General features: G+C 44.7%; 1 protein-coding gene across 4 annotated transcripts in view; it reads right to left on the bottom strand.

Moving 5' to 3' along the window:
* ZFYVE27 (zinc finger FYVE-type containing 27) overlaps positions 1-13,464 on the bottom strand; it is a 58,278-nt gene that overhangs the window by 4,749 nt on the left and 40,065 nt on the right. For 2 of the 4 annotated variants that reach the window (XM_061556505.1, XM_061556507.1), the window contains 2 exons: positions 4,175-4,221; positions 3,400-3,481 (listed from right to left, as the gene is read on the bottom strand). In XM_061556505.1, the coding sequence (XP_061412489.1) occupies positions 3,400-3,481; positions 4,175-4,221 (129 nt within the window). The other 2 variants (XR_009755455.1, XM_061556508.1) reach the window with 2 other exon arrangements.

Here is a 13,464-nt window from a genome sequence, read left to right on the forward strand (position 1 = left end):
TTGGCAAAACAGAAAAATCATCCCATAAAGTCCGAATGCAACAAATGTTGAAGACATTAAAGGGATATTTAATGGGTGCCTAAAACACTGGGTTCCTTGAGATGGTGAGGGATAGGCGACAGGGGGAATTATGAGCTGCATTACAATATCCAGAACATGCGTACAAGTTTTTGTCTGAAATGCTGATGTTGGTGCCAATCTAAACAAAGCTGACATGCTCCAGTGAATCGGCCATTGGAAGGTATTCAGCAGAAAGCGCGGTCTCAAGGGTATCATTATATCGCCTTCTGCGCATTGAGTTCTGCTCCTTCATCTCCACGGTATATTCATTTACACTCGCAGTGTACTTCCAACAGCACACATTCGGCCATGCGAAGTTCGACAGCTACAACGCTTCAATGTCACAGCAATGACGGCCTATCAAACGCCGTACTCGACATGCAAGCACGCGTGCGTGCGTATATTCAAAAGGACTCTCCAAAAGCTACGTTGCGGGCAGTCCAACAAAATCCAATGTTGTACTGTACTCCGCTTCCCACCTTCACCAAACAGCACCGACAAATAAGCCCCCCCCCACTCACGCACGCAGAGACGCTCTCTCTCTCTCTCATCCGGCAGTGCATTGACAAGTAGGTGCGCACGTAACATCGAAACACGATGGTGAAACCCCATTGCTCGTCTTCCTATCAACAAGCTAAGTAACTACGACGTACAACTGTGAGTCACAACTGTTGGCGACTGTATCACCACAAGGTCACGCAGAGCCATTGGTTATCCAAAACGGCACAGCTGTTCTACATCTTCTGCGGCAGCTTCGATGAGCGTGCGAAGCGCGGTGCCACCAATGAAACCAAACTCGGATCTCACAATGCCGATCAAGTTCAGAAAAAACCCGAGTCCGCTTTATTCAGCCACCACCTTATGCCCAGTCCCCAACGAAGCGTGGAAAATGCAAGCCGGGGGCAGGCTCAAACGCCACGGCACGCAATTCCACAAATCGCTCATTCATTAGCAATGATACGTACTCAAAAGATTAAAATCGCACATTTGGAGAGATTCAGAATGTGATTTAATGAATGGCGCTGCTACAAATTACGCCGCAGGAATAATAAACACGGACGGCGGTGTGTGCGGCCCAACACAATTGTTTCAATATGACAAAGTTCAAACAAACTTTCTGCTGAATTCTGCTGAAGTTGTAATAAGCATAGCCACAGCAAGATTTATAGTTGCAGAACAGATGAGCGCTTACAGGGAAAGGCAATTGAACACAAGAGCAAAGCAGTGGCCTAAGTGATGCCACAAAGTATTTTATTTGGAGGAAATATTTTCCAATTATAACGCTCTTTTGAACAATTCACATGCAAAGGAGGCACATTATTAAACAAAAACGGCCGACTGTTAAATGCATTCTTCAGATTGCCAGATGCCCCCGGAAAGCAAGACTCATCCCCCACAAAATTGTGCCCGATGCCAATAAAGTTCTACAGATCTGGTCACTCGCAAGCCCTACCAGATTATAGGATGCGCAGCACCCCTCTGTACCCCCCCACTCCCCGAGTGAGAAAAAAAAGTGCATTGATCTGCACGATACAGGACTCGTTGAAGATTGAGTCGACCTAGAGGAGGATCAGGACACATCCCACGGTATGCCAATGGCATGTTGTCGTAGCTGTAGCACAGCGCACTAAGCACGATTACACCAGTGTGCCCTCCCCATTCCCTCCCACCACACACGCAGACATATGCCGAATGCACAGATGCGCTGAATGCCAAATTAATTGGCGTAATTTGATTTAAAAATAAATGTAGTTTCTGGCAGCGCATCTGGCATTGTGTTTTTCTCATTATTCAAAACCTCGTGTTTCGACGAGGCTAGAGAGTTAAACAAACTACCCAGGAACCCTCGCAACATTACTGCAGGCCACCCTTCACCTTGCAAAGATAATATTAACTGTTATTGTTATTCATAACAATTAACTTAATCTATTCATTTTAACACTGTCATTTTTACAGAGTTGGTTGCTTTGCTCCTGAGATGACAAAAACTCGTTTGAATATCTTTATTGATTCAGTTACTCCCCTCACGAGAACAGACAGGTTTATTACTCATGATCATCATCAGCCATGATCAATCCACTGCTGGATAAAGGCTTCCCCCCACCCCAAACCATCTCCATCTCTCACCATCCTGTGATGTAGCAATCAATCTACTATCTGCACCTTAGCTGATATCGTCGCTTCGTCTGCACAGTTGGACAACCTCTTGGGTGCTTTCCCTCCTTTGGCTGCCACACCATCATTGATCTTGCCCATCGGCCATCATTCCTACAAGTCCTGCCCAAGGCCACTTTACTTTATGAACTGTCAATAAGAGGTATCTGACGTACATACCCGATACTCTGACCAGTCACACCCAAACATACAGACACTAGACACCTAGGCAGGCGCTATAATAATACTTTCATGCAATTGCTAAGAGAGGACGTGACTGACCACAAACAGACAAGGCTGCGTGTCATGATAAGATATAGGAAGCAACATTTTAAATCTGCACAGAAAAATTACAATCTTTGGGATGACCAAAATATGCAAAGTCTGAGAGAACAGCCACATCAGCTTTTGTCTTTTCACACAGAAAATGGATGGCACTTGAATCGTAATCACAGTACTTTTATATAAACAACAACAACAAAAGACTGGTGAGCACAATTGGGACTTGCCAACGAATTCTAAACGACAGAAGTCACGTTCACGACACTGTACGGTGGTGCGTTGTTACCCTTCGCAGTGGACGGAGTTTACGCTCGGCGTTATGGATCGGTTTTGGTTGCAGTGTTGCGTTTCACCGAGTTTTAGCGGTAATCGTGGCTCAATTTTGCATTTGTGATATTTGTTTCCAAATTTATTTGAGCATTGCCAAGGACTTTTTTTTTTTACTGCTCGTTTCACTAAAAATAGCTTCGGCTCAGCGTACATTGAAAATCTGATTTCCATATGTGTGTGGGAGTAATGTCGTGGTTTGCTCCCTGCGCTACGAAACGAGAAATCCCGAGTTTGATTCCTGGCCACTGCCAACATCGCTGGCAAATATCAGAATCGGTCCTAGGCCTCCCCCTAGGTCAGCTCCATCTCATACGACTACCTGGTGTGGTGTCTTCACATCAGAACTGGGGAGACTAACGGTGGGCCGAGGCAGAGTGATAGCCACACCGTCGCTTCGCACGAGTCGGGCCTTGAAAACGAGCTTCTTAGCTCAATGGGCTTCGGAAGCGTGCGGAGCCAACCTTCATATGGTGACACCATCAGCACTTACCCCAAACAGTCCGTAAAGTCCAAACGGGGGAGGGGTGAAGCGTGTCGTTGTGTGCGGCGGTGGTTGGATGGCGAAACACCCACCTGTAGCCCCCATCGCCGATTTTGTCACGCGATAGTTGAGGCAGCGCGTGCAGAAGCCATTCCCACAGTTACTGCAGCTCCGCTGCAAACCACAAAGTGAAGAAGCGTTGTCCAAAAAACAACGCACCGCCAAACGCTCAACAAAGTGCCACGACCGTCACGTCACAACAACGCATTTCATAAGAAGCGGACATCAAAACATTATGACAGCGTAACGCTTATTAATTCACATCATCTTTCGTCTCAAGAGGCCCGTTTGGTGTGCTTAACATATTCCAAAATACATTCTTACGCGTTACGAATAGTTACAATAAAAATGAAGGTATTATCAGCCCGTGTGAACTATGGCCTATGACCAAAGCACCCTGAAGAGATATCTTCTTGTCAGTTCTCAGAAGCTATGCAGAGTTGAGCCTGGACAACGCTAGGATGCTCAAGAATGTGCGTTGGGCTGTCACGACGGTTACATTGTGGACAGCAACAGCAACGCAGAAAAAAACCTCTTTGTTGTACTGTACTATGGCCCACCATATCTATGCTCCCCACTTTCAACAACTCACACTGACCAGTGTGGTGAAGCGTAGGGAGGCCCTTATCCATGAAAATGCATGTCCTATTTGTACTCAGTTCTTGTATGCCATAGCACGTCTTCATGGAACAAACCAAAAAATATCAAGTGTCCCGAAGTTTGGTTCAATTTAGTTTTCAAAATTTTTTAACGCAATTTTGTTTTCAGAAAATTGGCAGCGCACGCGCGCCGATGTTTAATACTCACCCGTTTCTTTAGCACTGAGAAATTGTTACTGCACGAAGTACACGTTCCTGCAACAGAGCAAGAGTTTACACAATTAGAATTGTGACTTACAGCAATAAAATCCAATTGCAGCGGTAATGCGAACAGCTCGCATTCGAAAGTTGTGCGTTCATATCTCAGTCGGGGGGGGTGGGGTTCAACCCTGCTCCTTCATCCCTCTCCAGGGTGGATAAAATAAGTACCGCGTTGTGGAGCATGTGGAATTTCAATCAGCGCTCACTCAAGCGAGAAACCACTTCGGCTATCGACTTTCTTTCACAATGAGTGACGGAATATATTTCAAATAGACGAACCCACGAATCAACATGGTGCTATTAATATACTGCGCCTTGCGTATTGCTTTATTCCCCAGGTATCCCAAGTAAAATCAACATGTCTCCGTGGAATCTCACCTGGTTTAAATTGGATTAAGAAAAACAAACCACTAAATATTTAATTTAAAAGTATACCATGACTTATTTTTTCGTAACTATCAAAGTGGTTATTTAAAACTATTCAAGCATATAAAAATGGAAACCTGCAGACTCTATAAATAAAGGAAACTTTAAAAAACGCATGCCCCCCCCCCCCCCCCTTTCCACATGTTAACGTTTGTCTTAACATCCTATTCTCAATAAGGCCTACATACAACACTCTGCGCTCCGAATGCTTCAAATATTAATTAACGTGACTGGACGGCATAGCCGCCACTAAGCACAAGTCTGCAAGAACCATCTGGCCAATTTAGTCAAAAACAAAAAACCCAAGCAATATTATTCCATTCATATTTTGTTTCCGATGCATAATTTTATATGAGGGTCGAAAAATAAAGTCGCAAATGTTAATGGCGGAGCAACAAAAAGTCTGACTCGGGGTTACAATTATATTTAATAAAGACATCCTGGCCGGCTCGTTTGAATGCCTGTTAGTTTAAGAGTGCTGCCAAATTCATTTCGTGAAGCAACGGTGCTCCGGCACACAGAGGTTACACAGCCCAAAGCCAGATCTTTTCCTAATGCAAGCGGATGCAGCATTAGCATCCGTGAACGACTCTGGGATTAACTATCAAATGGGAATTGCATTTCCCTCTACCAAGGCGACACAACACTTGGGAAACTATGCACTGGTATGTGTTGCCTTTTGCACATTTTTGAATATGGCATTTGCTCACAGAATCCAATTTTGATGGCCATGTACCTTTTTTCGTTTAAAACTATTTTCTTTCCGTAATCTAATCAGTAAGTCGAAAGCTGGTCCCAGTAGCTGCAAGTACTTGCTCTGTGTTTTCGTCAAGGAGCATAAACCATCATCACGCAACCTACGGTCATTCTCGAAGCGGCTTTTGGCAAACTATTGAACAAAGACAGACACTGCATCGCGGGCTTTCAGATGCGCGTCTGCGGATGTCTGGAACGCTCTTCCTTCCGATATTAGAAAGTCACTGGAGCTATGCACTTTTAAATCTAGATTGAAAACGAAACTGCAGTTAGTTTGTTGTCCTTCCCCCGCACCTCCGTTTAGCACGGTTGCCTATGTATGGTGCGAAAGAAGTTCAACATAGGTCAATACAAGAGAAGGCATCGTGGCATTATGCAACATCGGCACAGTGACTTAACTCGGCTCTGGCCCACAGAAACATATTAAACTCTCAATTTTTCCACCACGTTCAGCGTGGCATTATGTTATTACGAGATAATTTAACCTTTGACGATCAATGATCGTCGCATTTTCTAAAATCATCTGGACTTTTTCTGCATCTAACTGCCGTGTAATTTATTACACACACACACAGTAGTGAAACGTTGTGACCTGCATTTTGCAACAGCACGTCATTTCTAAAACATTTGTGCAAATAAATGTCTGCAGTTTTTCCTCACCACATCATAACTCTATGCAATAAGTGTAATTTAGTAATTAATGTGGGACCAGGCATTACTTGAAGGCAGCGGTTGGCGAACGAGCAGCCGGCGGGCCGGATTTCAATTCACGCGGCCCCTGTGGCCACTTGAGGCCTTAATGCTTCAAAACAGCCCATACAACAATATTTATCCGTCGCTACAGACATCTCGGCCACAGGAATATTTTCGACCTGGCACCGTCGAGTTTATAAATTTACTGCCGTGATTCCGTCACTGCAAAGGCCTCCTTTGCGCTTGGTCGACGAGCACGTTAACTTTTAATGTTCTTTTTTTATTACACTTAATGCGTGCCCGCCAAATGCATTGAACACTTTCCCATGTCGAGACGTCTGCAAGTTGCAGGGTGGGTGTCCCGTTCACCGCTGAATCTCGGAACGCGCAAGGGGTTAGCGTTAATTTTATTCAGAGAGGCGTAGCGCTGCTGTTATAAAATATATTTTACTGTGCTCGCCGCAGAGAACTGTAGCGACACGACCGCACTTGACGATAGCTGGCGTCAAACTGCCACGCGCGCTCCCGCATGGACTTTGACTTCCGATTCCGAGTGCAATCGACACAATTCTATTTGGAATCGTACGCTTACATCATCGGAATGGAATAGGAATAAAAACTGATGACGTACACATACATCATCAGAACGGGAAAGGGTAAAAAGCTTATTCCTCCCTCATTAAGGAAAAAGGTTTCCCACCTGTGGTGTATATCCATAAGCACAATGTGTTTATACGTACTGCTGTATATACACTAGGTGATTTATTTCTGAATACCCCACTGATTTCTCGCAACCAGATTACTTTCTTGGCTGTAGACAATTTACACGAGCTACATTGGACAAGGTGTACCAGGAGAATTGCTACATTGTTTAATAAGTGTATGGGGAGAGTGATGGAAGACTGCAGAGGCTTTAAAATAAAATGTAGGCTGTGCGATTGTTGTAGTCAGCTGGTAACTTCTCACTGCTGAGCAAAAGTCCTCCCCTCCCCCAGTTTCTTCCATTCACTCCTCTCCCTGGTTACTCCGATCCAGCAGTGGACACCAAACTCTGTGATGTTGTCTCTCCGTCATCTCTTCTCCCTTCGTCTTCCTCCGCTTCCTTTGGCTTCTCTCAGTATCCACCCTTCCTCTCAGTCACACCACCAATTAGCACGGTTGGCTACGTACGGTGCGAAAGACGTTCAACATACAAACATACACCCTATAGTCAATATTGCCTCTCATCTCACGTCAGCCGTTCTCATGGTATGTCCTGTTTAGTTCCACTCGATTTCCTTTGCGTTATCAGCAGCATCGGTGATCCCAGTTCTTTTCCTTATTTCGTTATTCCGTAACCTATCTGCTCGATGTATTCCGAACATCCAAAGTTCTTTGGCCAACTTATAGCTCCGTCTTTGTTTTTTTCCTGTAACTCGTTTTCTCTATCATTTCTCCCCACTATGTTTACGGGGTACTTGTATAAATGCATCACGCTATGCATATATATATATGTGTGGCACAAGGAGCCGCCAGCCAATTCATTTCTCAACTGTTAAGGTTTTCTGCCCCTCTTGGCAGAGGGGGGCTCCAGTGAGGAGGCGGCTGCTGCTAGCGAGCTGTGGGTCAGGGTGCTAACAACAGGAAAACACCTCCAGGGACTCGACTTGCTGCGGGATTCCCATTTCCTCCCGCTAATATTAATGACTAGCGTCTGTTTGCTTGAGGTGGTCCTGTCTGTAAAAAAACGGGGGTGGAGGAGGGGGTGGGGTTTGTGCTTCATAGAAAGACATTTATTTTTTCTCCAGTTATTAATATCCTCTCCACATGCTACAGACATCACAGTGGCAAATCCGTACGGCCACGCCGACTTGTAACAGGATCGCACTCAAGGTGGGGAACCAGTCTCTTTTCTTGTTCTTCCCTAACCTCGGCAGTGTTATTCGTATTATATTATAATTACTGCAGTGTTCATTGATGGGATGGGGGGGGGGGGGTAGCTGGGTGGCCCGAGATGTAATGCAACTACTTCTGCATTCAAAGTGGGCCTCGTCGGCAAACCGCCTCCCCGCATTTCAAAGTAGCGGAGTTGACACAACATGTCCCGCTCCGTCCATTCTATTCGCCATTTCCAGACTGATTTCGTATTCCCCGCCGAGCGACTCGCGCCGAGTCGGTGTGCGCACGGTAAAAGCGAGCGGACAATTTCCTGGTAGGTTTTTATTTTCGGAAACAAAGGGCAAAAATTATTATAACATCTTGGCCCGCTTCTAAATGGCGTCCCCCCACATGCCAACTCTGGTATGATTGTATGTTTTTAATATATTTCTAGAAATGTTTTACGAGCCTTGTACACGTGCAGCTCTCTTTGCCAATTCAACGCGTGAGGAGGGCCTCCCTCACACGCTGTGGGTCATCGGAGTCACGTGGCCAAATTTCACCATGGTGGTTGGTGAAGGTGGGCGGCAATAGACGATGAAGCATAGTACAGTACAATTTATTTTGCTGCACTGCCCTCTGCTGACAACGCAGACCCACAGGTCTACAACAGCTGTTTTATGTCTGGTGGTGAATAACCCAAGCACTATATCCAGGCTCAAGCTTACGAGATCAACAGACATGACAAATACCATATGTAAAATTATTACTATAATATTAAAACCTATCCAAATATAAAATATCAGAATTCCAACCCAGTGTTTTTTAAATCACAAATCGTAAAACAAAAACTGTCTTCACTCTTTCACAATTGTTCGAATGAGACTTCTGGAGTTACTTCACCCTTAATTGTCATAATTATTTTACTGTACATGCTGTATAATAGAATACAACTGCACATAAGAGGTCAATTAAGACTGCGCTTTTTCAGAACTCCAAAAGGAACATCATCTTCAGTACACCCAGTGTCAAATGCCAAAACAGAATTCCCATCAAATCACAACTACCTGGCAGGTGTTGACTAAATTAATTCGATCTCCACTCATCGGTCGGTATCCACCATTTCACGAAGAAGAAAAAAAAGAAACTGACGCCGTTTTCTCGTCTAAAACAAGTTGATGCCGGAGCATATTTCCAACGTGCCCCAAAATGCATAACTTTGGAGGAAAGCCGCATCGCAATAAAACTTCGCAGACCGTCCGGGGGACTGACACTCAACGATGCGTGTAATGGGCCTTGCTGGCCGCTGTCCCGGAACAGACGAAAGTCAGATGCAAAGTTTTGCCGTACTTCCCCCAGCTCGTCAGCCGCAGTGTCTGCCGATTAATCAACGTTGCCAGAGGAGGCCGCGGCACTAAAGGGACGAAAAAAAATAGCAGAAAAAATTCCTCCCCAAGTGCAAGGCTGTCAATGTGCACACCCTATGTGAGTGAGGGGGGGGGAGTAAAACTGGAGTGCCGGATTTAGGTGACCTGAGGGGGGGGGGGTTAGGGGGGCCAGGGTGCTGGGGTGGTGGTGGTGGGGGGCGGGACAACTTTGGTTACAGCGAAAAGACTCCGAATCTGCCGCACAACGCTGCAAAGTCATGTCATGCCGTTGTGGAATTCAATTAAAGCAACAAAAAAAACCTCGAAATCCTGTTACGTTCTTATATCGGTGTACAGCGCCAACGATGACCTGAGCGTCCGCAAAGGTGAGAAGCGAAATAATTTCCTTGGGGTTGGGGCTTGAAGATAGTTGGTAAAGTAACGTAGAAGGGAAATAATTAAATATAACACAATAAAATGCTATTGTTTTATATTTTCATTTTTTTATTATTTCCCTTCTACGTGACTTTACCGAAAGAACCAAGAAAATGAATCCCCGCAGTCACGAAAGCTTTAAATCAAAATGAAGATAGTTATTTACTTATTTGTGTCACTCGTGCCACAGAAGCACAAGGGAGGGGGGGGGGGAACACAGGAAATCTGTCTTTTTTGGTTTTTAGTCGCATGTGGTAGTGTGAGCCGAGTCCCCAAAGTTTGGCAAAAGTTCTAATCGCCACGTGTTGCTATTGTCCAGACACCTTCAGAGCCGCAATATTAATGAGGAGCCCACGAGCAATGTATGTGTGATTTGTCTCCAGTCTTTCTTTTGAATCATCCCCCTGCCAACATACACACAAATGTTTAAATGTAAGTATACATGCAAATATATACTAAACGTCTTTGTGTTTATTGTAATGCAGGTCTGAGCATGTGGGAACAATTGACTCTTTTGCAATGGGATAAACGCTTTAGGAAGTTTTAGAAGAACATGCATTTTTAAAGCCTATAATCAGCATTAATTTAGTTTAGTAAGGAAAATACGTTTTTTTGTTTTAAGTTGCAAGATGTAAATATAACGCACGCACACAAATATATACAATAGATTTTGCTGCAACGTCAGCCTTAAAAATCACTCGCATGCGCTGTGACATGAACTGCTGTTAAATTATAGTTTTAACAGGGTGGTATTAAATGCTGTACATACTTTAAATAAAAAAAAACAACAATCTGACTGGCACATGTCCCAGATAGGGCCAATGACCCCACACAACGGCTGGACTTGCCATGTTTGCCTTTACAGAGTCTGGCAAGGCAGCAATAAATCACATTCCCAGCACGCTGTCGGGAAAGGCTGCAACACACGCGGACAAATCGCTCCCTCTACGCACGACTGTCAGTGTGGCTCCGCGGGGAATACACCCCCATTATTAGCGCAAAGATCTCACTGCCCAGCGTACACGGACGAGGTGGGAAATAATGCAATGCAGCTTTCTCCCTCTCTCTCTCTCTCTCCATGTCACACATTAAAGCTCGAACATTACCAGCGTTCGTCTCGCAGTGTCCTGGTTGGAACTTGAGCGGCCCAGCTTAACGACGACGACCGATCAACTACGATGCCACGGCCATAAGTCGGTACGATAATACCAACATGGTGGGGGGGAGGGGGGAGGTAGTGGAAAATCAGCGTTACAGCTACCGTAGGCTCTTTCCTGCTGCTTACCTTCACATTTTTTTGTACAAGTGTTATCCAATTTCCACTGTGAAATATCTGGTGCCAAAATGACTTTACGCCGAGAGGTTATGAAGGTTACGTGTAAAGGAAGAAAGGAAGGGGGGGGGATCCTAAAAAAATACATTCTTTGCGTCAGGCAACCCCCAAGACGGATTTGCGGTTATCACACCCAGGATTAGCGGAAACAAAGCGATCTGTCCTTGACAGGCACCCGATGACAGACCTTGTAAAGAGAATTACTCCTTGCAGGGTTTTAGAGTTTTTTTCGTTGTTGCACTTACCTCATTGCAAGGCAATATCAACTCTTCCCAAAGGTCACAGCACAACAGCTGGCCCCCAGCGGGTCAGATATCGACGCTGATGAAAAATGTTGACTTACATTGTTACTGCTGGCAGAGGACAGGCTATGGGGGAGGGATACAAGTAGGATTTTGCTACCTGTTTTATTACACAGCCTATCCTGAAAGTGGGCCCTTGATAGTTATTATAGTTTGACGTGTTGGATTCAACTACAAAGATATTATGAAACCTTATACACATCTATATGATCCTTGCATATTTTTTTTTACATGAACGTTTCTCCATTCCGACATCCTAACTTGTTTTTAGAAGGGGCCACATTTTAATCTTCCTACGTCCGAATAAAGAAAGTTTGGTGTGGGAAAGGCCCTCATCCAGAAAGACAAAATGGCTGTACTTACTTAACATGTTTCAGTGTGTTACTTATACGTCGCTCGACTAATTCCAATTCTAACGAGCAACTGCACAATGGAAATCACTTAGCCTAATTAGTCTAATGAGACTTGGAATGTGGGCTTGAGTCAGCAGTGTAGACTCCGCGCTTTAGAAACAAGAAGGCTTGGAATTAATCTACGAGAGGGATGACTGAACTTCAGCTCTGTTGAGCAATTAAAAAGCATACATTTCCCCAAGCCTTAACCAGAGACAATGCACAGTTATTTAGCAAAACGAACCATCTTATCCAGTTGTGTCTTGAGCGATGGTTGTAACCCTGTGGCTTACAATTTGTTTACAATATTCGCAATGACTTGTCTGCACTAACTGTCCTTCTTCCGGTGACACTTTTATTAAAAATGTAATCGCACTTAGGCATGTAATGCATCGGTGTATCTTTGTCCAATACCAGACAAATACGGTGACTGATCACCAGGAACGTATTTCAGACACACAGCATACACAACTGTGTTCGGTATGTTAATAGAGTAACAACTGGTTCAAGTAACAAGAGGCCTCCGAGATGAAACTGGGTGGCTCATGTCAACTGAAGATTGAATAACAGCACTTGGTAAAAATTACAAACGGCAAGCACCCAAAAGGGATTCCCCCACCCCTCATACAGGAGGTTAACAACTCGGGTGAGTAATTATTAACGGTTAAAGCATCTGATTAATTGCTGAAATAAAATAAAATGTAAGTCCATCAATTTGTCAGAACTGCTGTCCCACTGGCCAAGGCTGCAACGCATTCAGCCACACATGAGACCCCCCCCCACCCAAGGAAACTGAAACTATGCGTTTGTATATTCACACCTGGACATGACCTAATATTTCTTACATTTCATTCACCATAAACCTGATGTTGCAGTAACCGCTCAATTTTCATCCATTGATCGTGTTATTTAGGTTTAAGCACTTTCACGGCCTTCGTTTGAACACCAACACATTCACTGCTTTTTTTCACCCACTCACTCCCCGGTGCTGAGAGAGGAGCGGGCGAAGTGAGTGTGTTGCCGATAGAGCCCTCAAAGAGAAAAGTGAGGATACACTTTGTTATTTAAAACTTCCATATGCTGTGCTCAGACACGTAACTCTCGGTTAGAGGAATGCCCTGACACTGTGAAAAAAATAAAGAAAAACACCCCACTTAGAAATTCACCAAGTAGGAGGATTTGACCAGGCGAGATTTTACTGTCCTGGAAAATATAATCCAGAGCTGAGGGGGTTATCACTCTTGCTCTTATCTCAGGAGTACTATGAGATATTTTAATGCTTAAGGAGACAAGACATGGGTTTAATGTCTCACCTGGTTAAACAAAACACCTCCTACAGCAGCGCCCCCCATACCCATACTGTAAATCACAGAGACAAGTATTCTCCCTCCTGCAAAAAACCACCTGCGGTCACAGAGCGTGCAGGCATCCTCCCACGGACAGCCAGATCCGTCTCTATCTACCAGACTTCACGTGCTCTTCGGCTCCAGTGGCCAAAGCCCTCTGTCGAAACCCTCAGTGAACCTCTTCTTCTCAACTGCAGGTGCCCCTTCCTCTCAGACGATGCCCCTTTCGCCTGCAATATACCGTGTTCAATTAAAATCAAGAAACCAACTGTAGAGAATCTTTCGTACCAAGAAATCCCTCCCCGTACAGCCATAAGTAATGTCACCGTA

This window comes from Lethenteron reissneri, chromosome 22, assembly GCF_015708825.2.
Source record: "Lethenteron reissneri isolate LAM-NWPU_2019-01 chromosome 22, ASM1570882v1, whole genome shotgun sequence".
In the NCBI taxonomy this organism is placed as follows: Eukaryota; Metazoa; Chordata; class Hyperoartia; order Petromyzontiformes; family Petromyzontidae; genus Lethenteron; species Lethenteron reissneri.